Here is a 27,457-nt window from a genome sequence, read left to right on the forward strand (position 1 = left end):
TGCAACAGAGAAATGCAATTCATGTATTTGTTAGAATGTAGTATAGGGACACTGAGTGATCCCCAGGGTTTTGTTCTCCTCTTTACACCAGCATAATAAGCACTATAGCAAACACTGATCATAACTGGCAGAGCTTCTCTTGCTAATATATCTGTATAATTAATCCACAGCCTTTAAAGATCCCAGATTTGTTCCTCCTGGTTTGGACAAAAGTCCCATTAGCGAATACTTCCAGAGTCCAAACTGTTAGATCTGAAAATAATCTGACTTCTGAATAAAACAAGTTACTTACAGGTTTTAAATCACTAAGCACATAACATTAGTCTTTTTTTCGTCTTCTTGAACTGGAGGAACTGTCATGTTTGTTTCTGGGTATGCTAGAGGTTATGGTGGATCAAGTCCCCTGCTAGTTCCAAAAGTGATCTGCTGACAAGCCCCATTGCCCCATCACCATATTTCATGCCTTCTCCTCTTCCTCCTCCTCCTTCTCTATCCACAGGAGGAAGAGAATTGCTGACATCTTAAGTTATTGCCCAGCAATTACCCTGGGTGCTCTCCAACTGTTTCTAGATAGCCTGAAAGCAGTAAGAGACCACATCAGGCTGTTTCTCGCTTAACAATATGTTAACTGTTTCCTCTCCTGTTAGCTGTGGGGAAAGGATGATGGGAGTGAAGGATGCAAGAGACAGGGAGATCTTGCTCCTTCTGCATCCTTTAGTCATAGCGTATTACTGAATCTACACTATCATTGGCATTCTTGTACCTTGGCAGCTGTTACTTTGGCTCTAAGAGGGGAGAGAGTTGACCTCTCAACTGCCATCCCAGAAATGAGAGAAGCACCTTTCTCTCCTTCTTTCTGAGGAGGGAGTGAAAGAGACAAGGGAGTTCCTCATCTTGTTAACTCCTATATTAATCTGAAATGTTTCCACAAGGACCCCTCATGGCACAACATTTATTCCTGCAATCACACATCCCTTTCTGATTCCTTTTAATCATCACTTCCAGAAATGAATGGTATGTGTTCAACGAAAGCAAAGAAATGCAGATTATTAAGCATCAATCATATAAATGATGTACTTAGAGGTCAGTAAGAAAAATGCAAGATAACTTCCCAGCCTTAAAATATTTTCACATGTATATAAAGAGAGGAAGCTGATTCACACATGCAGTACTAAACACATTTACCACGGAGTATGCCCTGTGCTGTGAGAGTGTAACTTAAACACACAGCCTTGTCCCAATGTGAACCTCAAACTTGTGTGGCCTTCCTTTAAAAAAAAAAAGGGGGGGGGAGCCAGGACCTAGTCCTTATGTTGTGTGCAAACTGTACAGCTGTGATGTGTGTGAATTCACCTGCAGTCAAGTTGGTTCTCCTTCTAGATACAATTTTTTTAACAAGATGAACTCAAAGGATAAAAATGTTAAATGCTGCAAAAATAGTCTTACAAACCATATGAGTCTGATTTAAAAGTAATATTCAATGTTGAATCTTCATTTTTTTAAAAAGAAAACATTTTCAAAACAGTTTTACCATTATGTCACTGGTTCTCACATGGTCAGTGCACAATTCACCAGAGACTTATGTTGTTAAGCAGTATATAAATGGTTGAAGTAGATAAATGATAAGTAAGAATAGTAGAAGGAGAAAAGCTACATGAAGGAGCAGTGCATAAAAATTAAAATTAAGGGCAAGTAAACTTGTTTTATTTCCTTTTAAAGAATTGTTAACAGGTAATCTTTTAAAAATACACGCTTTACTGCTTAACTAAAGAGCTGATTTAAGATTGTATCCACTGAGGCTGTCCTTTTAATGCAGGACTTCTGCCTGTGCAATGGGATTTCCTCTCCCTCTCTTGTCCCCATGCCTGTCATCTGCTCAGGAGGGTTGGGGGAACCCCCAGAACAGATTTGGGGAGAGCGGCACATGGGAAGAAGATATTCTACTGCACAGACAAAAGCCCTTGAGCTGAAAGAAGAACTTGGTTGGATACAAGCCTTAAAGGGTACATAAATATAAGAAACCAAAAGCATGGCTACCTGAGCACAGGTCTGCATGAATGTAAATGACATTGGTGAGCTGTAGAAAAAGTTTCCACAACCCACCAAGATCATTTACATTTATGCAGACCTGTGCTCATGTAGCCGTTTTTGCTGTCTATTCTGTGTTGTTTGCCCCATATGGTTCCCAAAGCAAGCCCGTGGAAAGGGGAGATCTGAAATAAAGTATAAGATTCCAGCTGTACACCAGTTTCTCAAGACTTCAGGCAGTGTGGGCTTAGTAAAGAAAAACAGCTGAGCTTTCCCTATTACTTACAGATTTCAGCTTAAACTGCCCATTAAGAAATTCACAGTTACTAGAATTATCATTTGGACTATCTAGGCCTGCATCCTGCTTTGGTGGTAGGTTACATATTGTTTACATCAAGGGGGCCAAAGTACTGTAAGAAGACCATGTAACTCAAAAGCAGGAAAAATAAATGTTCAAAATATTTTTGAGGTTGTGGGCTACAGTAAAAAAACATCAGATCCATGGGCTGTCCAGTTGCTGGCTGAAAAGGAGTTCAGCATTCCTTTCCATTTTCAGCAGTGGGAAACCCAATACCCTCACAGTCTTCAGTCTGGAGACCAAAATAAAACAGTATCACATCAACATATTAACATTTTGATCATGGTTCTCAAAAATTACCTATCTGCTAGATGTTAAGTGTCTTATTTTGACCAATCAATTAAAATGCATAAATTTATAACTGCAACATTGCTGGCATTTTGATTCTAGTTAAGGTAGGCCTGGCAGTATCTGCAGGTTGAAGCCCCACGTCTCTGGGAGAAAATTAGGTGGCAGTGGCAAGGGTAACTTGAGAAAGTTTGCATATACAAACTCCTCAGCACTTCTCAGGAATAAAGCAAGCAGCAAGCACCTGTTCTCGCAGTAAAAGCATTGTGCCCTACCCCTTCTAGTGTGTGATATGCAATGTGGGGGTGCATGGCACAATTCCTTCCAGAGTGATTAAAAGCCGCACTGGCTGCTTCCTTTCTGGTTCATGGGCAATGCGAGATAAGGCACAAGTTACCCTCCACTTTGCTGACCTAGCCCCTGTCTGCAGGTAGGAACAAAACATGTGCACAGAAACGACCCTATTCCTTTTGAAATGAAGAGAAAAGAGAGGAGAGGAGGAAGAGGAGAACCTGGGCCTTCCCATGAACTCCTACAACATGAAGGGCTCAAGCTCATCACCTTTTCCTATCTATGGCACTGGGAAGAAAACCAGGCTAAGCATTGCCAAAAAACCTTTTATGGCCTGTTTTGTTCACCCCTTCCCCATGTCAAAGAGGAAGTCACAGGACCAAGACAGTAGGGCTTTTTGCTTCAAGTGGCAAAAGTTTAGGCTGGCCCTGAATAAGACAAGCTATTTATTGTTTGGAAACAAATCTTACCTTTGCAATACAAGCACATTTTCATTTTGTTCATTTTGTAATAAGATGCATCATATGAAAAGGGCATGATCAAGAAGGCCACTTGGGAATTTAGAGATGGGCAATAAGGACACAATTTGTTGCTGCCCCCCACCCTGACCCCCATTTTCCCAATTGAGTCCACTTGCACCTATTGGCCCCAGGGTGGCTGAACAAAGCAAGATTGCTGACAGCATCTTGAAAATTGCTGGGTATGTGTTAGAAATAATGCAATGGAATTTCAGCCACATATATGTTGACAGTGACCACACTGCCCACTTTCTGCTTCATCAAGACATTTGCTGAGATGGGTAGGCAAAGTTGGGAAGGGAAGGGAGAACAAGGAGAAGTGAAAGACTTTTGTTGTATTGATCAACTTATTTCCAGGAAATGAGAAACACAACATCAGACAAGCTATGCTCTTTATTCCACAACTTCTGTTGATGAAACAGTATAAGCTAGTTTGAATGACGGTCAAAAGCTTTCCTGTTTTCATGAACAGAATTTAGTCCAATATGCACCAAGGCGTTGGCACTCTATCTAATTTATGTTTCTCATTTTGAAGTATTTTCAGTGCCAAACATCCCCATTACATATTCATCACTGCCAAACTCTCAGGACAGTTACTGGACTGAAGGAGCACAGTATGCAAAAGACATGTGGCACACCTATAGGACCATCATTACCACATTGAGCAGAAGCCTTTCAAGAACCTCCTCTCTTTGTGGATAAAGAGGGACTCTAAGTAGAAAGACCATTGGTCGTACCTGCAATGCTAGGTGCGGATGCAATGCTGCTGAAAGAGCTACTGTAGCCGGAGGCACTAAGTGGCCAGGCACTCGATGAAGGCAGCGTGGCATTCTGAGATGATGTTGGGGATGACCCTGCAGAACCAGCAAAGAAGCAACTAAGAAAGATGGGCAGAATGGTGTCTACTGTAGCATATGCAATTCTAACACCGTCATGTGCAAACAGAAACCATGCAAGGTAAGATGCTAACCCAGCCTTGCCTTTGAGGTCTAGGAATGAAATGTTATAGGAAGCATGATCCGATGCAGCAGAACTAAGTACAAAAAAGGGTGGCACAGTGACAAGGGTAGTTGTGCCCATGCAGAAGGATACATTCTAACTCTCCTTAAACTGTTATTTCCAAGAAGGTGACAATCATTGCCACCGTATCCAGGATACATGAATCGTAGGTGAAAAATGTTTATGAAAATGCAGCTATATCAGTTGTGGTGACCCATGTGTCAGAAAGTTAAAAGCATCGTTCTGTGCAAGGCAGGTCAGACAGATGTGCTCATCTCAGCCTCACTTGCCTTCGAGAATCCCTGCAACTGTCGCCAGCCAATCCCACCCCCTCCAGCTTTGTGGCATAGGATGTTCCCACAAGCTTCAGCAAAATAAGTCACATCACAGGCCAAGGCCAGAGCTGCAGGACCAAATGCCTCCACAGATCTGCCCTGGGAGCTGAGTGTCAGGTCTAGTGCTCTGCAGCCACGGTGCAACTGCCACATTCAGGCTGTTGAAAACCAATAGGGTGGTCAAGTTGCTAGAAGCCACCTGGAATTATAAATTCTGTTGTAATGCTTCTTAGACAGAGGCACACAAATTACTTTAGAAGTTATTTATATAGTCAGAAAGGCTAAACATGACTTAAACACATGGCATCTTGTTGGTATGGGTAACATATATGAAGGAAGAATCTCAAAGGGGAAAGCCCAAATAATCGAATCCAATCTAATATTAGCATTACTATACAAGTGGACAACAACTCTATTCTAATAAATTAAGGGACTATCCAAGTTTTCAGATGTGGTGGAGCAAACATCAGCCATTCATCTTAAAGGCTTAAGGATCCCACGTTGAACTCGTCTATGGTAGATTGTGTTGTGTGAATATATATCCTCTGCTTGACGTACCTTGCTATATTGTTGTGAAGACTAGATGTATATGGTTTTTTAAATAAGAGAATCACTCTTCAGTGACTGGTTTGCTGCAGTATGTCTTGCTCTTGCACCCAGCATTTTCAGTAATAACACAGGGCCGATCCATATGCTGTGCGGCTGCAGCACCCACATTCAGAGGACTCTAATAGGGCTCCCTGGTTTTTATTTCTCTGCCTGCTCAAACACTGAAAAATATGCAGGCACTGTGATGGGACATCTGTGCATGCCTCACATATCCAGCCCCTTCTCTTCATGCCTTGCAAGTTACTTGTGGTCATAGTGTAAGTATCTTGTATTGGGCAGAGGACAGACTGGACTGGCATGCATGAGATGTACAGAGATGCTCCTTTCTGTCTAACATCCTATCACACCACCTGCATGCATGTCTGTGAGGCTTGGTGGGGGGCAGAGGGGAAGCAGATCTCTTCCGAGCCTAGTTGAGCTTTTTGCCTACATTTGCTACCCCTACAAGAAGATAATGTCCAATTATAAATTCAGAAAATGGAAAGTTGATGTTATTTTCTGAGTCTCGAAAAAAGCTGGCCGTTATCTTGTACAAGTATTTCATAACAACATAACTATACATACTAAAACCAATTGTAACACAAAGTTGTGTGATAACTTCTGCTCCAGGATCAATGCTCCAGTGAAAAACCAACAGTATAAAACCCACAAAGAAACTGCATGATGCTACATAATGTTTTGAGTATCCCACACTCATGTGGACTGCATCATCCCAGACTATGAGGAAGTCAGTTGAGCAGTAAGTGAGTGTTGCATGAAACCAGTGCTTTAGTTCCCATGAGCATATATATATATACTTGAATGGTTCCCATGCTTCCAGGAAATCAGCAAATCAACTTGATTATATGTTCTCCATATATGATGGTGATCCTGCCTTAGCACATAAGGGGGGGGGGAGTTGGATCTATGGAAAATTATGAAAGGAAAATATTACTAAAATTACTTTAAAAGTCTTGGAAGCAGAATGCTTACAGACATTGAGGCAATAAATGTAAGATGATTATAAGTGGTATACACCGAAATTTTACTCAGAGTAGACCCATTTAACTTAGACCTAACTTAGTCATGTTCATTGATTTCAGTGGGTCTGCCATGAGTAAACTTAGCTGAACACAACCCTATGGCTCAGCTCACATGAATGACCCTCACACGCTTGTGCATTCATTCATTCATTCCCTCATATATTCTGATTTCTTCCCATACTTCCTAGTTCTCAGTAAAGCATAGTTTGCCATTTCAGCATGGTTTGCCTCCAAACCAGAACTAGAAACCAAGATCAAATGATGGTTTCTAGTTCTGTGTTTGCTAAGAACCAGGAAGTGTGGGCAAGAACTGAAACATCTGAGGAAAGGAAATAAGAAGTCAGCCTGAGGCTCATTCATTTAATGAAAAAGCATGGTTTGGCATTACAGCTGAAGTAAGTCAAAGTTGCAGCAATGCAGACACTGTGGTAAAAATATAACAATTAAAGAGTAAAAGCCTGAGAAGAGAGATCTTGCACTGAAGACACTGTGTAGGTTCAGAATAACTAAAGCATAATTTAGCAATATGAGAACAAGCCCAATCTTTCTGTGGGCTTGCATTCTATCCACTTCTCTTCCAACATGGCTGTGAGGAGGAATTACCATGTCCAAACCAGTACATCTTAACTATGGTTAGTGACAATAAGCCAACTTTGAACCATAATTTATGAAGTTGGCCTGTTTTCACTAACCATAGTTAAGTCTAACCACAGTCTAGTTTTCAAATGATCTCCTTGTGCTTGCATCACAGGGGGAAGAGGGTGAGCCCAAGCCCAAGGGGAATTGAGGCACATTCTCATAACGTTTTACTGTGGTTTAACATTATGTCCAAACACAGACAATCCATTTTGGTGTGAAGATTGCAGGTATGATGCCCTCTATCCTCATATACAATGAGAGAAAATGAACTGGAAAAGGTGTGAATCTAAGAACGGTGACCTAGATTTGATGCAGGTAAAGTGGAACTGTCAATGATCATGACAAAAAGGCATGACAGAACATTCAATCTGCATTGAGGGCAAATAGCTGTAATACAGAAACAGCTGTGGATGAAGATTTGTCCGCAACCTCTAGCAGAAGGCACAGTCATTAATGACTGTAAGAAGACATCTCTGGCAATGCATTCACAGCTGTGCTCATGCCAGCTGCTGAAAGAACAACACTCAATACTGAATGTACAGGGTATTTTTGTATTACTAACAGAGAACCTGAACATCCAGGCAGCATGTATAAGATAGATAAAATTATGGTAGTAAGTATGCATACGAAGATGTGCTGATAAATAGGCATCAGGGTGCCTCAGCTAGTTGCAAAGTCACAGGAATTATGTCAACCATACTAAAATTAAATTTGCATTCAAAAAATGCAGATAATTTTTCATTGTGCAATATAATAACCAAGAAGCAACACATAAACAAAACAAGTTTCCATGATTCTATATGTGCATTCTGATGCTGAGCCCTGAGAGTCTTGGGAATGCTTCAAATGTTAGAAAAATCTTGTCATCTACAAAAGGCTTCACTGTTCACAGTCTGTGCAGTATAAATATATCCTGCTCTTTTCATCACCTTGGTTTCCCCATCCAGAACAATCTACTCTCCTTCTATTACCCACACTTTTCCTTTCAAAAGATTGGTCGGAGACAATTCAGTTTGTAAATCCACTTTAAACTATGGGTCAAATGATGTTTGGAGGTTAGAACTAATTTGCCTAATTTTGATGGCAAACTGTGGTTAGAGGAAGCTATAAAACAGAAAAGGGAATCATAACTCTTTTGGAGTGGGGTGGTGAAGGATTGGAATGTAATTTCTGAACCATGAACCTGGCCACTTCATTATTGAGGAGTCCACATGTATAAATGTTCACAGAATTATACAAAATAAATATTTTCCGTAAGTTTTTCTGGTTTCCATAATATTTTAAAACATCAATTTCTACTTAACAGTATGAAAACAGCTTTGCCTATGGGATGAATAGTTTCTGCATTAAGGTATGCACTAGAACAGGGCTGTACAACTTCTAATCATAGTTTGGAGGTCAGTCAAACTGAAGGCTACTTGTATATTTTTACTAATGCAAGAGTACTGTATCATATGGTTAATAACTGAAACCCATTTTTCTTGAAAATTTTAATGCTGCATTTTCTTTAACCCATTCTCTGTTAACCACTTTTCTTTCTATACTGGGAAACAGCATACTTTATTCTTTCTTCGAATCCTGTATTTTTCTGCTTCTCTATCCATAGGTGTTTCTGCCATCACTCCCCTATTTTTTTCTGTGCTTCCTATAGCACTCTTCTTCCCCCTGTACAGATCTCTTAGTATCCAAATTTCCATTTTTTTCTCTATAACTTATGATTCCTCTCCCCCACTCCACAAGTCTACACTCTCATTACCATCTCTCCCCCCTCATTCCCCGCTCTGCCTTGTGGAGTTTGATCCCTCAACCAAAGTAATGCTCAGCAGTGAAATAATCTTAGAATCAAATTAGATGTTTCTGGGTTGTTGTTGTCGTTGTGTTGTTGTTTTTTAACAGTTTAAGAGCGGGTCCAGTGTGTTTATCTGTCATGAATCCAATTAGGATGCTGGTACTGGGGGAAAGCAAGGAGCTAACACCTAATGAAAATTGCCCCTCACTCATCCACTGAAGCTGCTATTTGCAGCCATATAGTACCTGTATGTCTTCATGATGATAGAAACAGAATCTTGGAAATGAGTTATAATTGTGAAAATGGTGGAAGGAAAAGGAAACCCCCCTTTCCTTTCTGCCAGGAAATGATAGAAACCCCACACCAGCACCTCAGTAGCTCAGTTATTTCCATTGCACACTCCACAGTTGTCATTAAACTGTTAAAAAGGAGCTGGAGAGCTAATCATAGATCATGTCTAGCTGCACTCACAGAATGCAAAAGGGTCATTCAGTGCAGCTGGGTGGGTGAATAAGCTGCAAAAATCTGGCACTAGTTCCATCTTGGAATCTAGGGAGAAAAGGGCCAAGACAAATGTAGTGGTGCATGCATCCTTTCAACCCCCCCCCCATCTTTGATGGGTTTTCAAGGTTCCCACAAATATGAGGCAAAGGACCACAAATAATGGCTATTTTGAATTCCCTCAAATTACAAAGGGATGCCACCAGGCAGGAAAAGGAGATACACTAAGTTCACTAGCTTTATGATTTACAGCCTGGGTTGAGAAGAACAGTACATGTAGGAAACAAAAGGCAGAGAGCTTTGTACATACATGCAAATATCTACTACTGACCATAATCTCTTATTCTTATGTGTCTAACTTCTATGTAAAATGTACATAGATGGTGTAACAGAAACAAACAATTATTTTTTTCAGCTGACAAATCCAAGAACATAGCTGAAAAATACACCCAAACGTAAAGAACTTCTAAGGACAAAACTGATTCATAGTCATCCTTGAAGATAGGGAGTGAAGCAGCTCAATCTATAACTGGGAGGCCTGTTAAATGTAAATTACCAACACAACTATACTCCAGTTAGTATTGTTGCTACTGGACTTCCACCAGGCAGTGCAAGTCACTTCAGTATAAGCTAGGTATCTTCAGGTGCAGCACTTGTTTCTGCTACTTTAGAATCCAGTTAGTACAGTCAATAGCCTGGTGTTTGAGGAAGCTCAGATAAAGATGGGACAAAGAACATTCAATATATAGGGCCTCTATTTTTATTTTTATATATATTGCCTGCTTCTGGGTTTAGTGATGGGTCAGCCCATTTTCTCATCACAATTGACACCCCATATGAGATTTATGATATTCACTTTCTTGTTAACAGGACAGCTGCTTGTAACTGTGTTATGACTTCACAGCTGTAATGTACAGGAAAAAGGAAATCTTTACTGAAGCTCAAGAGTGACATAGCAACTTCTGATGAACATGGAAGACTTGTCCACTAAACTAAAACTTGCACAGGCTTAAAATTTCAAAGATGATGATGAAGTCTTCAAATGATACCCTTACAGGTCAAAGTCAAAATAAATCAAAACTCAAGGCAGATGTTCGAGCAGAAACAGCTATTATGAAATACAGTAGATATTCAGGTACAGTTTTGAGTTGCATGAGTGTAAGGACCAAAACTAGACATGACATTTAGTGATGTGCATCTTTCCCTTTTGTCTTAAAAATAAGATAAAGTTCAGCACTAGGAGGTTGTGAATTGAAAACAGAGAGGAAGGGGCGACTTAGTCATTCCCCTGTTTGGCTCAGCCTTTCCCACAAGCTGAAAGAACAGCTGGAAGGGAGTGATTTTTTGGGTGGGAAAGCAGCCAGCAGAGAAGGTTTACATAGGGCTGTTCCCTGCTATTCTGCTGGTTAAACTTGTAGCCACCCAAAAATAGCTTAAAAACTAAATGCTTAGGGAACAAATACAATTGCAAATTATGTCAATTCCGGTCATGAGTACAGATGGCTTTCAGACTTGGGTATACTATAAAAACACAGAAGTTGAATAGAAAGGAAGAGAAACAATAAAGGCAACATGACACATGGATATTACTCTACCTCCACTCTTGAGTAGATAGCGATTAACATCTTGTATGGTGGTGTTAATAGTTGGCCCTGTTGGAACACTTCCAGGTGTAACGTCAGGATCATTCTCAGGGTCAATGTTCTGCAAACCTTTCCATGGTACCCCAGGATGAAATTCTGTTTGGGAGAAAATAAGATGACATCACATTTCTTACCAAGATCCACATGCATGGGAAAAGGTACCGTTGCGCAGAAGATGAAACCAGGTACACAACTCTCTGGTGATGGAGTGGGCATTTTGATAAAAAGTTTAAGAAAAACATTTTATAAGGGAGGTTTGGATGGATGGATTTTGTTGTCCAAATTCAGTGCTAGCATCAGGCAGGTAGGAAGTTTTATCCCAGTTCACACCAGGATAAAACATTTTATGTGCCTGCATGCCTCGCCCAACAATAGTGTGGCAAAATGTTCCTCATACTTTCATCTTACGGAAGACTGCAGCTGGAATGAGCTGAACTAGTATGTTAACATTTGGATACTGAAAGCATTGCCTCAGTAAAGGGGTTTGTATCACATTTCAGATACCTTCAAGCTCTAAAAGCTAGAATACATATTTTTTTTGTTACCTGGTGGCCAGTTGATACTGGAGCCATTGGAGATTTTATCACTATCAGATTTGGCACGTGACCAGCTGTGAGGAACGGCTACAGGAGGACTAGCTGGTGACTCGTTGTTTTGAATCAGATCATACCGGCCATAAGAGTCATCAATGGAGGACTTTCCTGGAGGACCAATACTCAGACCTCCAGGGATAGCACCTAGAATAAAGAAGGTGGGATGACAGCACAAGATTATTAAGAGCATGGTTAACATTTGGCTCCTTCTCTTATTGGTAGTCACTATAATTAGCAAAGCAAAGTATCACTCACACAACACATCTGTAACACTGGCCAGTTAAGTGAAAGATAGCAGCTTAAACTGGGGCTGAAAGGTAGCTAACACAGTTCAAAAGTTATCTATCAAAGATTCGTGAGATTAAAGCTGCTACTGGGTGTAAATCTCACTGAACACACAGTGGGACCTGTTTCGAACAAACCTGCATGGGACTGATTTGCTACTGATAAAACTGTCAAGTAAAGTTAAAACAAAAGGACTCTAATGAAAAATGTAAGATACACAACATGGTATTTTGCTGAGTGTCAGCAAAAGCACTTTGCTATATGGATCATTAAGATCCTTAAAAATCTTACCAATATACTCACAACATGTAAATGTTTTTAAAGAGAACAGTATTAGCTGTGAGTTTAGAAAATGGGAGTTTGAAACAAGAGCAGGGAGCTAAAATAGGTTTCTCTCAGTATTGGATTAAAATGTATAATGACACTAAGGGCAATACTGAATTTTCACTTCTGCTCTGCCTACAGTTGTTGTAGTCTGCATTCAATTTACATTAATGTGATGAATTCCAAACACGGTAGGTATTTTGCACTCTCTTTGGGGTGTGTTTTTTTGGAAACTGCTCACCTAAGTGAACCTCCGCCCCTGCCAACTTCTCTTAACATCTCATAAAGTTTAAGATTTAAGGATTCATGAGAAAAATATAACACATGTGTAATTTAATTTTCTAACTGTGCATTCTATGCTTACCTGTTTGGAGATTAAATATGATGGAGTTCAGTGGGGCATACTTCCCAGTAAATGGATATAAGACTAGCCTAAGCCACTCAAAAGTCGAGATGCTTGATGTTCTGGACTTTTCAAACTGATTTTCCCTTCTTGTTTTTTAGGCCATTAACATTTATTATGATCAATAATATGAGCAATGAAATCAGTATGAGCAGTAATATGTGCGTGGGGGTGTGGTGGGAATTACAAAAATAAGATATTTGCACATACAAATGTTCCATTGAGAAATTTATATTCTGTTAAGTACTTTGCAATGCCCATTGCTAACCTGGGGTGGGGGGAGAGAATACAGTGGTACCTCGGGTTACATATGCTTAAGCTTATAGACTCCGCTAACCCAGAAATAGTACCTCGGGTTAAGAACTTTGCTTCAGGATGAGAACAGAAATCGTGCCCTGACGGTGTGGCGGAAGCAGGAGGCTCCATTAGCTAAAGTGGTGCTTCAGGTTAAGAACAGTTTCAGGTTAAGAACGGACCTCCGGAACGAATTAAGTACTTAACCCGAGGTACCACTGTATCAGCAAAACGTAGAATCTTGCAATTGGACTTGATGTATTTAGAATGACGACACATACCGTGCTTGCTAGGATTCTGGTCAAGTGGAGAAGCAGCACTGGAGAGATTATCCATTGAGTTGGGATGTGTCCACTGAGGAAGGCGAGATTGGGACTGAGAAGTGTCCTTCACTGACAAACCACCAGGAATGTCCATGCTGTTTACATTCATGTTTGGGTTCAGTCCAGCTAAGAGGAAGTAGGCAGGCTATTAAGAAACCCTTAATCCCCGATTCTTGGCATTTAATCACACTTTACTTTAAGCTGAAGTCACAAGCTAATCTTTTTACGTCTACAAGTAATGCAAACATGGGTTAAAGCAGCAAGGGCCCAAGAAGTAAATTGGGAGGGACAGTATATTACAAGCACCAAGTATCTTACAACCACCTAAACTGGTACCTACCACTACATTTTCTGAAAGTTAATTTAAGACTTAAGCTATTTTGTTCTGTCAGTCCTAAACCTTCTACCATTCAGACTCATTCAGGGATCCTGGATGCTAATATTATACTGAGGCATCTAATCATAAGCCTGCATTTTTATCAAGCTTATATTTTGATCAGGGCCTGTATCTTAAAATGAGCTTAAAGATTTTCAAATGTTCATGCCAGGCAGAAGAGCAGCTGCCTAAGAACCTTGGCAATGTTTTTACTCCTAGACAAGGGGGCCCCCTGATTTATAGCAGAAAACAATTCTCAAAGTCGTAAAAAGGGAATTACAGGCTGACAGCCAAGGTTACACTGACCCTACATATTACAGAAGATAAAAAAAGAGATAAACATAATTAAGAGTGGGTAAATAGTAAAATAAAACCATGTGCCTCCCATTAAACTTGAGCCATATTTTCCTAAGGTTCAAAGGTCAAGAGCAATGGAAAAGCATCTAGCTGGCAGAAAGGAAGAGAGTATTTTGGGAAGTCTTTTTCTAAAGTTGTTTCTTTCTTAAACTGAGATCCTTTTAAGATTTCTTTTCCTTTTAAAAGGTTATCTATGTTATGTATTAAATATATTGGCTTAAATGTAATTATGCAAAGGAATTAGAAGCTAAAAAATGTTAAATCCTTATGCTAGATTCTTATTTCATATAGTTGGAAGAGATCACAGGGGCCATCAGCCACCAGCCTAGCCCCCTGCCAAGCAGGAAACATCATTAGAGCATTTGTCAAGCTTTTGTTTAGAGACCTCCAAAGGAAGGAGATCTTTCAATGATGATCCTTGACATCTGTTTAAGATAAAAATTTGAGATTAAACCATTTGTTTTGGAGGGCAGCAGGGCGAGGTGAGCTGGTAATTAAGGTTCCTTGTTGAGACACATGTAAGATATATTACTACTTATTTGTCATTTATAGATAGAAGAATATATAGCTTTTTGATTCCCATAAAAGGACAAGAGGAAATGGGTGTATCTTTTGTGATTGGTTCTAGCAAACAGCCAATAGGAATTTCAACCAGGCTGATTGGACAGAGGCAGCCACAGGAGGAGCAAGGGGGCTGGATTAAGGAAATATAAGTGCTGGCCAGAATGGCAAGAGGCCAGGCCAGAGCTTGGTAACCATATACCACTGTGCCTCATATTTATTTGTCTGACAAATAAATTATTATTTTAATTTCTCTATTGCTGCGTTGAATATTTCATTCCAGCTAAGCGTTAACCACAAGCAGGGTGCTACAATACAAGATAAAAAGAGTATAAGTGCTGCCTGAGTTTTGTTATACTGATTTTATTCTCTGCTTCTGAAGTTTTTAACACTGTGCCATTTTTTGATGTTGTTATGGTTCAGTTTTAATGGTATTATTATTAATATTATTATTATTATTATTAGCTGCCAGAGAACTTTGTTTTTGGGTAGTATATTAATAAAGATAGTAAGTAATTTGGACACAGTTGCCAAATTAGTTAAGAAGCAGAGGTATGCAGGAGAAAAGATTCCAGACTGAAGCAAGTTAAATCACTGTATGTATACATAATTATGTAATTTACATCCTTCTGAACAGGTCCTTAAATAACTGCACATACCAAGGGGGTAAGGAGCAAAGGTGTTCGGTGAAGACTGTTGCTCTTTGGTCTGCAGGTCAGATAGGCCAGGAGCCTGGGGATGGGGTGAAAAGTTATCCATGGCTGATTTGCCTGCAGGGGGGTGCAAAGATAGATGTGGAGGGGGTGGCTGCTGCTTCATAAGCAGGGCCTGGGCCAGCTGGCGCTGGTGCTGCTGGATCTGCTGCTGCATGTTATTGATTGTACGTGCAACCTGGCAGCAAGGAAAAAAGAAAACAAAGTAAGCAAATGCTAGATGGAACAAAGGTTTGTGGCACTTTATCTAGAACCACTCAGCAGACAATGAATTCAATAGATTAAGAATTAGATGCATCCCAGACATGTAAGAGAAACTAAAGTCTGTCAGCCCCGTTTGTGATTTATGTCTGCATAAAAGCATGCAGCACAGTAGATTTCCTTCACAAATAAGCTTTTTCTTGTAACATGCTAGATTCTTTAGAGGCTTTACATTTGGAACTGGGTCAACAAGTTGCACCTACTTGCTGCTCCTGTTGTCTGATGGGTCCGGAAACATTACGCTGAGCCTGTAACATCTGCTGCTGGATTTGTAAACGTTGGTAAGCCTGCAAGTTGAGGGAAAAAAGAAGTCTACGGTCACAGTGTGAAGAAGCCCAATGGTCTCACTGCAACTGCATTAAATAACGTATGAAACAAATACATGCTCCCAAAGACGTCCTTGCAGGAAGTAACAGACCCAGAGACAGAAGTCAGCTCAGACCAAGAGTGCAAACAATACATGGCCAATTAAAGCTATTTAAAACGTGATGAGGAAAAGGCATCATCAACTGAATGATTGTTCAAGAAAATGTAAACACAGAGATGCAAACAGAGAGTTGGTAGCATGTGAGAGAACTAATCACAAAGGCCCAGGGTAGACAAAACATTTAATCAGGGTTCGTGCTAATTCTGCTCTCTTAATCCTGGTTTAGAACTCAAGTTAACAGGAACACTGTAGTGCAGAGGTTGCCCACAAGGTGCTTGTGAAAGGTCCCCTTTAAATATCCCCTTTAAATATCCCCTTTAAAAACCCCTCGGACTTTTTGCCTTTCTTGTTCAATTCTGTCTGCACGACTCCACCTCTCTTACTCTGAGCATGCCCCCTTAAACATGCCCACATCTCACTGAGTGCCAAGTTGCTCTCTGTGAGCAAGTGTAGCAGTGGCTGATGTATGCACTTTCCCCCCTTTTATGGGGTGGCTACTGGGAGAGGGGCATGCCACACCATTCTGTATTGTCTCTTTTTCCTCTTTTTTTCCTTGGTAGCAAGGTACGTCATGCCCCCACTCCCGCAGTTATTTGGTATTATGCTACATCTCCACAGCAGCCATTTTGTGTTCGGGCCTGTCCTCCTGGCAGCCATTTTGTGACTGACATCCCTAGCACTTTCTCAAAATTCCAAGTGTGTCTATTTGCCCAAAAAGATTAGAGAACCTTTAGCTTGTCAAACTAAGCCCTGGAGCACACATACATTGAGATGATACCAGTGGAATTCATCTGTTGCCTATCTGAAACCCTCTATACAGTCATACCTCATATTATGTCTGCTTCAAGTTGCATTCTTTCAGGTTACATCCCGCAGCAACCCGGAAGTACCGGAAAGGGTTACTTCCGGGTTTCACCGCTCGTGCATGTGTAGAAGTGCAAAATGATGTCACACGCATGCGCAGAAGCGGCAAATTGCAACCCACGCGTGTGCAGACGCGCCACTGTGGGTTGCACACTTTTCATGTTGCAAACGGGCCTCCGGAATGGATCCCGTTCGCAACCAGAGGTACCACTGTACTATGGTTCAAACCATACATTCACACCTGGTCTCTGGCTAGCGCTTAAGCTTATTTAAGGTATTTATACCACTGTTGTTATGTCTGTACATACTCCTGTATGCTCACAAAACTGAAATAAAAAGAAGTTCTATATTTATAACATGGGGCAATTTTCTCAAAACCTAAGATTAGTTGTTGCCATTGGGTACATTGAATTCTACACTGGTATCTGGAAGACTGGGTCCTAGAAAGATTTGGTTTGCAATAACTTTGAAAGGTTTGCAATAAAATACATGCATATTAAGGGCATGACTGATTGCACAAATGAATGGAAATAATGCTCCATTGCATCTACTGGTGAAGAAGTATTACAGAACATCAATTTTATTAGATTAGCATACAATGCAAAAACAACAACACAGGAATCTATCAGAAATATTGTAGAATTCTGAGTAATACTAGTGGTACCAGAGGTTGTTTTTGAGGTTACAGTCCTATACATGTGTTTCAAAAGTTAAATTTAGAACAATCCAATGGTCATGAGCAAAGAATTTAGTCTTTATCATACTGGAAGTATCAAGCAACTTTTAAGATTCAAGTAGGTATATAAATTCATTTTCAGAACCAAGTCTAATCATCATTTCTGAAGTGAACATGCCCATTCATGTGACTTTAAATGCAAGATTTTCTTTCTGGATTTATAGCTTTCTCACTGTGGCTTTTAACTCACCAGCTGCAGCTGATAGAGCTGGTTCAGCATCGTCATATGCTGAGGATTAATTGGCGAGGTTAATAGTGCAGGATTGAGACCAATGTTTTTTGCTGCAAACTGCAAAAGCTGTGCTTGAACCTGGAGAAAAAGAATGTAAAAGGTGAATATTCATTACTACAGTTGTGTTAGTTACAGGTCTGAACTCCTTGCAGAGTTGAAACATGACAATTCCAAAGAAAGTGGTTTTTAGGTTACTTGCTGTGATTTCTGTTTAATAGAAAGCTATGTGTAGAAGTTGAAAGCAAACACAACATATCACAGCAAAATAAACCTTCATTCCAGAACTGCTCATCCTTTCTAAATCTGACACATAAAATATAAATACTTGAGAGTTGTATCCAACCAACTCATTGTATGTGTCTAACAACTTCTGCAAGTGTCACACAAATTCCTCTCCCTCTTCTCCCCCCAGAACTGCTCCAGAGGGTTGACGGAACCCCCAAGGCAGATTTGGAGTGTGTGCAGGGGCAGAAAAGGGAGAGGAAGTTCCACCCTGTTCACAAAAGTCATTCCACACATGCAATGATTTAGTAGGGTACAACCTGAGTCACTAATAACTTTCCCACAACATGCTATTTTTTGTAATTCAAATAAACTGGCATGGCAACTTAAAAACTCTGTGGCATTTCTCTACACATGGTGCCTTTCATAGAAGTATGTTGTGTAAGTGTGGTTGTGTCAATATTTTATGTTTGTATTATTCCAATTGGCACTATCAGCCATCTCTAGGTGCAGATAACTTTAAGAATATATTATTATTTCTTCCATTTAAGTGTTCCACTCAATATGCATTAGTTATGGCACAGAAATGGCCATCGCCAGGGATACAACCATTTTTGGAAAACTGAGGAGCCGGTGAGGAGGAGAAACCTGCCTCCTGACCTCACCGACAACCCAAGTGCTAACCGCTAGGCCCTTGTTTTCCAACTGCCAGTGGTTAATGACACCTGGGTTTGCATCCCTGGCTATCACTAATGCTACAGAGCTCAATCTAACCTGAGGGGAGAGAAACTGAGGCACTTGAGCACGAAGACTAGGCTGGGATGAGTTAAGAGGTTGCACTGGCGGTTGCTGCGGCTGTTGCATGGTCCTGGCTTGTGCTGCTCCGCTATTGCCAAACATACCCAGATTGCCACTCGGTATCTGTGGGATGACAAGGTTAGAAGATTTAGGTTTCACAATTTTATAGCTTGTGACAGTCACTGTAGACTAGCTCAAGACATTAGCAAACAAAGGAGCTCTCATGCAGATTAGAAGCAGGTGAAGGGTTAAAAGCAGTGGTGGCCAAACCTGGCCCTCCAGCTGTTTTGGGACTACAATTCCCATCATCCCTGACCACTAGTCCTGCTAGCTAGTGGTGATGGGAGTTGTAGTCCCAAAACAGCTGGAGGGCCAAGTATGGCCATCACTGGTTTAAAGTATAGCAAACTGAAACATCAGTAGGCATGTACCATCAGTAAGAGTTTGGTTCAAATACATCAGTTGACCTAAATTACTCACGCAGCCAACCATGTTCACTTTGTGGAAGCAGCTTCCTTTGGAAAGATGATGGTGCGTACAAAACTGCACCTAATTCAGTCAAACCATGGCAAATGCCCCTAGAAGAAGGCTGGCAATGATGCCACTGAAAGTGCTGCAAAAGCATGGGGATCTGCTACAGAAATTGCTTATCAAATGCAATGCAAGCAACTGGATGCAGATACAAATAGCCATCCTTAAAGATAGTTGCATGTCTAAAGCAGGCTTAAATTTCGCTTTCAAAATGAGTCAATCATAATCTACATGTATGTGAATTACCTTTACCTAGGAAATGACTTTTTTTCCTTGGACATATAGTATAAAGCTTTCCCCTCTAGTTTCAGTAAAAAAAATATTAAAAATATGTTGCACATATGGAATACAGATAAAAATACAGATTTGGGTACTGGAATGCATTTGGGCATCCTGCTTGACCATTGTTTGCTCTTCCTAATGGTCATGCCTGAGCAGAAGGGAGGCAGCATCTTCATATTATGCTAAACTATAGTTAAGTGTGATGTCCAAATGTGGCCAAAGTAAAAATGAATTACTATTATTCTGATAAGTTTGGGTCAACATTCCAGCTTATCCTTTTATCACCTTCGCTTTAAAAACATTAACAAAAACCACTTGTACCATGTAGTTTCCTGATTATCAACTATGACACATAGTTACAATGTTTGGGGCTTTTTAGCTCATGCAAAAGGCAACTGGGGCATGTGAAACAAATTACGTATGGTGTCAAGAAACTGGATAGTCTCACAGTATTAGAACCTGGGATAATCCATTGAAGCTGAATGGTAGGAGATTCAAGACAGACAAACTTCTTTACACAGTAAGCTATCCACCCTGGATAGCTTAGAGGGTGAATAGACAAATTCATGGAGCATAAGACTATCAATAGCTATACTGTACATTATCTTCAATCTCCAATATGCCTCTGAATACCAGTTACAGAGGAGCACAAGTAGGAGAGTGCTAAGGAACTTCTGTTTTGCTTGTGGGCTTGGCCACTGTAGGAACAGGATGCTGGCATTTAACAATGCCTAGCTAGCTCAAATACAGTGGTACCTCTGGTTACAAACGCTTCTGGTTATGAACTCTGCTAACCCAGTACGGGTGGCGCTGTGGGTAAAAGCCTCAGCGCCTAGGGCTTGCCGATCGAAAGGTCGGCGGTTCGAATCCCCGCGGCGGGGTGCGCTCCCGCTGCTCGGTCCCAGCGCCTGCCAACCTAGCAGTTCGAAAGCACCCCCGGGTGCAAGTAGATAAATAGGGACCGCTTACTAGCGGGAAGGTAAACGGCGTTTCCGTGTGCGGCTCTGGCTCTGGCCAGAGCAGCGATGTCACGCTGGCCACGTGACCCGGAAGTGTCTCCGGACAGCGCTGGCCCCCGGCCTCTTGAGTGAGATGGGCGCACAACCCCAGAGTCTGTCAAGACTGGCCCGTACGGGCAGGGGTACCTTTACCTTTACCTTTAACCCAGTAGTAGCTGCTCCTGGTTGCAAATTCTGCTCCAGGATGTGAAGGGAAATTGTGTGCCGGAGGTGCGCACACAGCGGGAGGTCCCATTAGTGAAAGCGCACCTCAGGATAAGAATGGTTTCAGCTTAAGAATGGACCTCCGGAATGAATTAAGTTCGTAACCAGAGGTACCACTGTATAAATAATTTGGTCCATAGGTTTTAGAGCACAGCGTTGACATTACAGTGTAAGCAATGGCAAAAGGGCAAATATTTGGTTTCTCTAGTCAAGTGCTCTATCATCTAGACTTGGAAGCAGCACCAAATGTGTGGATTGGACAGTTAAAAATGAATACTGGTCCTGTTCCACCTAACAAGCACATACCAAGAAAGCTTGAGGGTGGGGGAGAAGAGTGATATAAAGGCCCCAGTGTAGGGAAACCTTTCAACGTGTATGAGCTGAGAAGGCGAAGAGGAAGTAAGCAAGAGCGGCAAGAGCTATGAGCGGCAAGAAGTATGGTCTGTGTGAGGATGGGAAGGAGTGCCAGTGTGCAGGGACGCTGCGGGATGAACCAGAGGAGAAAAGGACCCAACAACAAAGACGGGAGGAACTGCAGGGAAGTAAGGGCAAGTTCTATAGCTACGGACCTGTGGGAATCTTGGCGTAACAACTGTCATTTGAAATACGCTTCGATGACAAGCTGATTTTTGACTTTTTATTCACTACTTTACTTTTGAGAAAAAGGAGCCTTAAAATGAAAAGCAAAGCCAAACAAATATCTTGCTGACTAGCAAGCGCAAGCGTGCCGACATTCAAATAACTGTCACTCAAAAGATACCTTACCTGTCTAGAAGAATTCAAGTTTTGCATGCCCAGCCCTGAGGCAATCCCACCCAGGGTCTGATTAGGGAGTGCACTGTTTGAAAGGGGGAGCTTCAGGCTTGGTGAAGGCAAAAATGGTGAAGTAGTGGGCTCTTCCACTAGGCCGCCATCCTGATTGAAAAAAGAAAGGGTGAGCTGTGTGCAGTGTCCAGGTACAGACAGTGCACAGAACAGTTTCCCATGGAAATATAAGTGGAACATGGATGAATAAAAGTTCAAAATATTGTTTAAAAAGGCATGAGGAATATATAATGAAAAGTATGGGGTGGAAGGGAGAAGAAAAAGAGAAACAGAATTTAGATACTGTTTGTCTTTACTTTTCGCTTTGCATTTTGTAAATCTATAACTGAACAGTATTCTGTAATATGAAAAATGGCAGGCACAAAAAGGGATGCTTGTTGTAACATTTTAAAAATAGGAATGTTACAGGGCAACCGATCACTTGCCTCAAGAGGAATGGCAAGAACACCCGCACAAGACAGACTTCTGTCTGATCATTACTTCCATGCCCACTTCATTTCCTCTCTTTTCTCTCAATTACAAAATAAAATAAAAGGGGAGGGGTTGGAGGACAAAAGGACATTCAATTTTTCTGAAAACCCTGATTGCATTTTTGGAACACTGCCATAAGCCAAAGTGGAAACAGACTTATGAAGAAAGTTAAAAATTACAGGAGTTTCAGAATGCTTTCTTCACTGATACTTTGGTAATATACATAATCAACAATTCCAATTTTAGGTAGTGTTCTAAATTGCAAATCAGCTGTTGAGAAAACTTGTTCCATTAATCTTCTATGTCATCTACAGTTTGGTACATGACAGACATTAAACTATTTTTAAACATTAGCATAGTAATCAGTATGTAAACAAACATCTGCTGTTGAATGCAGGTGTATAACAATTTATTTTTAAATCAGTTACCAATTTGAGGGATGAGGAAGATGACAAGGGGGCTGCTATGTTGACAGTGTCCTAGTCTGAATGCCATGTTTTAGAGCGAATCGGAATTTTCAACGAATTCTGTATTGTCAACTGCAGCCCCAAGCATATTCCAGTTTATATGCATATAGGTTTCACTGGCATGAGTAGGACTTCAATAAGTGGGCTGAATTTTGTGTCTAATTCTTCAGCTTTGTCATAGCATAAACAAAAACCAAATTGTAACCCACCCAACCCAACCAATTTCCAGTTAAAAAATTCTTCAAAGAATTGGGAGCAAGAATATCCCATAAATTGGTGAGTTCATACGTAACACTTCTAATCCCTCAAGAAATAAGATTATCTCCTCCCTCCCTTGCATGCTCAGAGTCAATTAAGTTTTGAACCAGGCAAGTCATCACCTAAGTGCTGTCAAGCTGGTTTGTGCATATTCTCCAAACTATTACTGGAAATCACAACTTAAAGTTGGTTCCTGGTTCTTGTTTCAAGGTCAGCCACAAACCATAGGTTGCCGATTTGGATGAAATGGCAAACAACAATTTGCCTAAAAGATGGGAAGGAGGAAATGCCATACTAAAGAGGAAGGGGCTTGCACAAAGCTTATTCCCAATAATCCAAACCATGGTTTGGAAGATTGGACACATTATATGTGAAACAATCCAAAATATCAAGAAGAAAACCTTACAGCTGAAGCTTTAGGTGGAGGAGGCTTGGGAAGTAATCTCATCTGTCTAAGTCTATCTAGGAGGCCATCTTCCACTGACCTATTCTAGGGGTATTCTGCTCTTCCCCCAAAAAATGTTTTTTTTCTGTGTATAGCTAGTGTCTTTGGGGTTTAATGCAGGATAAACACAGTGGGCCAGTGTGGACATAAGCTAAACCGTGATGTAGTGTTACAAATTCATGAGCCAGGATACTTCCAACATTCATCAAGTGCCAGTTCAGAAACATCTGCTATTCACAATCCCTTGTTATGTCATACTCGAGAAAACACTGTGCAAATGCTAGTTAGTGAGCAAGCTGGTATCATAAACGACAATTATACCCTGGGTTTGTCTGAACTAACCAGAGTTCTTAGAGTCTGAACATAACATAATGGTTAATTTAACATCAAAAGAGAAAGTTTTCAATCACCTCTTCTTGTATGCAAGAGGAGAAAAGGTAGAGTGCATAAATTGTGCATGTATTTTTTCCCTTAAAATGTTAAGTGGTATATTAATTATGTAAATAAATAAACACTGTACATGGTTCCTGGAGCTATTGGTTCCTCCCCTTCCTCATGGCTTCCCCCATCCTACTGACATCCTCACTGTATAATAATACAGATGTCTTCTGAAAACTTATTTATTTCCACAAGCCTACCTAGATGTATAATTTATTTGGGCATATTTGTTTTAATTTTATCTGTGTTTTATTGATAATTATCATATTATGTTCACTGCTTAGAGGTTTTTCTATATATATAAAAAAACCCTGAACTGCAGCAATCCATGAAGTTGGCAATCAGCCCCACACATGAGCTCAGAGGCCCAAGTACAGAGTGTAGCAGTTACAAGTTTCTTTAAATAAGAGGCTCTAGCCAGTGGGATATATGTTCCGAGACCCTCAGCTCACATGCATGCCTGCCTGTCTCAATCTCATTCTCCTCAACACAGCTAGACAAGGAGAATGATTAGGAAGGGAAGGAGCAGGTTATGCTGGGAGGCACTGAAGATCAATGAGAAAGGAATGAAAGTAAGTGATAAGAACAGGCATAGGCAGACTCGGCCCTCCAGATGTTTTGGAACTACAACTCCCATCATCCCTAGCTAACAGGACCAGTGGTCAGGGATGATGGGAATTGTAGTCCCAAAACATCTGGAGGGCCGAGTTTGCCTATGCCTGGACAAGAAGGACAAAGTGAGTCCTTGGTGAGGGGAATGAGACAACAGTAAGAGGGTGTGTGTGTGTGTGTGTATGTGTGTGTGTAGATTTACTTTTGAAACTGAACAGCAGGAGCCACAAGAAAAGAAGGTAGTGTGGGAAAAGGGGACTGCAAATTTAATCTGTGTGTGAGAGAACTGTGAAAGAGAAAGTGAATGTATGAGTATGGTGCATGCTTCCGTACGTGTGTAAATAGATGGCTGGGGATTTCCATGCGTGAAAAGAGAAGGAATGGATTTTTGTTGGGGTGAGAGGGAGAAAAACAGAGGTGTGTCTGCACACTTTGGGCTTTGGCCCTGCCCATTGCCCTCACATGGTCTTCAGCCACTTTTTCTCACAATAAATGCAGCTCTTCACTTATAAAGGGTTATCCACCTCAATGCTAAACTATTGGCATTACATCTGAACTGGCCTACATATATCAATGTGCAGTGTCTGTGCTGTGGAGCAATTAATATAGAAGTAAGAACAGGGGCTTCTACTGCTACGCTGTGCCTGTCTGGAAGAACGATAGTAAACAAAAGCATGTCTTTCCCGCCCCCACTGGTTTAGTATCACAGACTGCAGCAGGGTGCTGAGCAAAGGTTCTGCCCCTTGTGGAGCCAGATTATTCTCTGATGCTTAAATATCCCCTTCCGCAGGCAAATATTCTACAAGTAAAAGCCTGAAGTCATGTGGAAAAAAATCTCAATTTTGCTGTGTACTTTGCAAATAATTATAGCTTCACAAGTGTATGCATGCTCTTTTGTTAACTTGCTAAAAGCAGTAATTTTACAGCTAATTTGCATCATCTTCCCACCCACTCACTCAGAAGATTATTAAGTGTCAGGGAATAGCCCATGTTCCTAAAAAGGGTGAAATATTGTTCCATGCCAATCAAACATGAAATATCTGTGGAGTCCTAAATAAACTCCTACTAATACAAGTTTTTCTGCCGGCTCCTTGTAGAGGCCTATGAAAAGTTTCTTTATCATCAACCAATGTGATACTTAGTTTAGTGCTGGAAGCTCCTGAGGGACGACACAGACATTTTCTAATCATATCCCCAAGGTCTTTCAGCTCAACGTGTTTCACATTCTGCAAGAATATCCGTCATGCTCCACAAACTGCAGCTTGCATGACAGTAACAGGTTCAAGGATTTCTTCTGTTCAGGTCATGAGCTGTTTGCTATCCTTTCTTGCCTCTTAAGCAGGAATACTTTTCAGTGTCCTATATATTCCTACTACTCAGGATTGGTTTGCTCTAAAAACCAATGTTCCTATTCACATACAAAATATTGTGGAATGTTTAAAAAGTCATTTGGTCTGAAGTTTGGCCTGAAGAAAGCTAGGACATAGCTGGAAGAAGAAGGAAAAGCATTCCTCAGAAGGGGAAAGTGGCCTCAACACTTTAAAGGCCAAAGAAACAGAAATGAGAATGAAATGTTTTGTTGTGATCCATACTCCATAGTATGATCCACAACAGAACTTTCAAGTACTGTATTTAGGTGCAACCCACCCCCGCACCTTTATGTGCTAATGCCACATAATAATTATTTTTCCAAGTAATGCTCCGGGTTAACAAGAAAAACTTCCTGAAAGAATCCTATACTAATGGAAAAGGAATTCTGAGCATTTTCAGACTCAAAGGAGCCCTTCTGTTCACCAGCGGGGCAAGTCTGGATGGAACACATGGTATTCATTTGTTGTGTTTACAACCCTTAAAAACACAGAGAAGTGTGATACTGTACCTAGAACTGTAAACTGTAGAAAAGCTGGTCTTTTCACAAACAAATAAAGGCACTTGCTAAGCAATTAATAATTTTAGAAATAAAGTTGGGGATGCATATGATGATTACTTTATCTTGATGTCTCAATTACAGACTCCAAAAGAAGTGTTCTTCCTGGATTCTTATTCTCTGGAGCATTACAAATTGCCATGACCAGTGATGGGATTTTGGATGTGGTAGATGTGTCAGTGAAGTATTAGTGCATGTGGTGCCCTCCAGATGTTTTTTATTCTACAGCTCGCATCATCCCTGAGCGTTGGCCATGCTGGCTGGGGCTGATGCGAGTTGGAGCCCAACAACATCTGGATGGCAGCCCATTGGTTGCTCCTGTACTAGAGTGTCTAAGGACAAACCTGTAAGAGAAGCTCCATGTAGTGGCTGGGCCTTTTTTAATTATTCAATGTATTTGGGAAAGTTTAAAAACTATTACTGGTGTCTCTTGATTACTTGGCAAAAGACAAGAGAAATAAATTATGTTTTTCATATTCCACATATCCACACTGCAAGAGGATGTCTCAGCTCAATATTTATTGTTGATATGGCACCACTGAGGTACAACACTGAGGTGGTTCCTCCACAGAGGAACATGAAATAGGACATCTCACTCTCCAGTAACTATGCCTTCTTTTACTAGTAAGCTAAGAAGTAAAGGGAGCAGACTCATGAGGCAAAACAGTACATTTACCTGCCCCACCCACATTTTCCAGGTTAATCTAACTTTTAGAGTTTCTTCCCACTCTGCTTCCAGAGTGCTGCACCTACCTTGTCAAGGAAGGTGGGGCGGTCCATGGAAGACTCTTTGGAGATCGGTGGTGGGCGGCAGCCAAGGGGTTTGGTGACCATTCCATTGTAGTCAGCCACACCCATTCCACGCTTGTCCATTTCCACCTTCTTTTCCAGCAGAGCACCTGCAAAAAGTAAACACAACATGAAGACACCAAAGAAAATGAGGGAAATGTCCCTAAATCAAGACAAAATGACTGTTGTACTGATACAACTATTGCTACACTCCCACTGATATTAATACACTTCATACTTGAAATTTAAAATGCATTTTGTCTTTTAAAACACTAAGATTGGCACTTGATAATTTACAACCAACTCGATCCTTTGACATAATGCTGCTGGGAAAAGTGATGCGAATTTCATTGTAACAGATCAACCCTTGCAGATGTCTATTTCAGTTACAAAAATACTT

General features: G+C 40.8%; 1 protein-coding gene and 1 long non-coding RNA gene across 8 annotated transcripts in view; one reads left to right on the forward strand and one right to left on the reverse strand.

Annotated features, from left to right (window-relative positions):
- TNRC6C (trinucleotide repeat containing adaptor 6C) overlaps positions 1-27,457 on the reverse strand; it is a 119,992-nt gene that overhangs the window by 9,659 nt on the left and 82,876 nt on the right. For 5 of the 7 annotated variants that reach the window (XM_079965866.1, XM_079965868.1, XM_079965871.1 and 2 more), the window contains 10 exons: positions 27,022-27,167; positions 21,591-21,740; positions 18,766-18,912; positions 17,728-17,847; positions 15,714-15,797; positions 15,196-15,427; positions 13,201-13,368; positions 11,566-11,757; positions 10,973-11,116; positions 4,221-4,337 (listed from right to left, as the gene is read on the reverse strand). In XM_079965866.1, the coding sequence (XP_079821992.1) occupies positions 4,221-4,337; positions 10,973-11,116; positions 11,566-11,757; positions 13,201-13,368; positions 15,196-15,427; positions 15,714-15,797; positions 17,728-17,847; positions 18,766-18,912; positions 21,591-21,740; positions 27,022-27,167 (1,500 nt within the window). The remainder of the gene's footprint in view (positions 1-4,220; positions 4,338-10,972; positions 11,117-11,565; positions 11,758-13,200; positions 13,369-15,195; positions 15,428-15,713; positions 15,798-17,727; positions 17,848-18,765; positions 18,913-21,590; positions 21,741-27,021; positions 27,168-27,457) is intronic. The other 2 variants (XM_079965870.1, XM_079965869.1) reach the window with 2 other exon arrangements.
- On the forward strand, positions 6-10,963 carry LOC307210436. Its single transcript, XR_013836000.1, has 3 exons — positions 6-2,400; positions 8,394-8,438; positions 10,248-10,963. It is a non-coding gene; the product is annotated as an uncharacterized lncRNA (long non-coding RNA).

The sequence above is a fragment of the Podarcis cretensis genome (genome assembly GCF_951804945.1).
Source record: "Podarcis cretensis genome assembly, chromosome: 2".
In the NCBI taxonomy this organism is placed as follows: domain Eukaryota; kingdom Metazoa; phylum Chordata; class Lepidosauria; order Squamata; family Lacertidae; genus Podarcis; species Podarcis cretensis.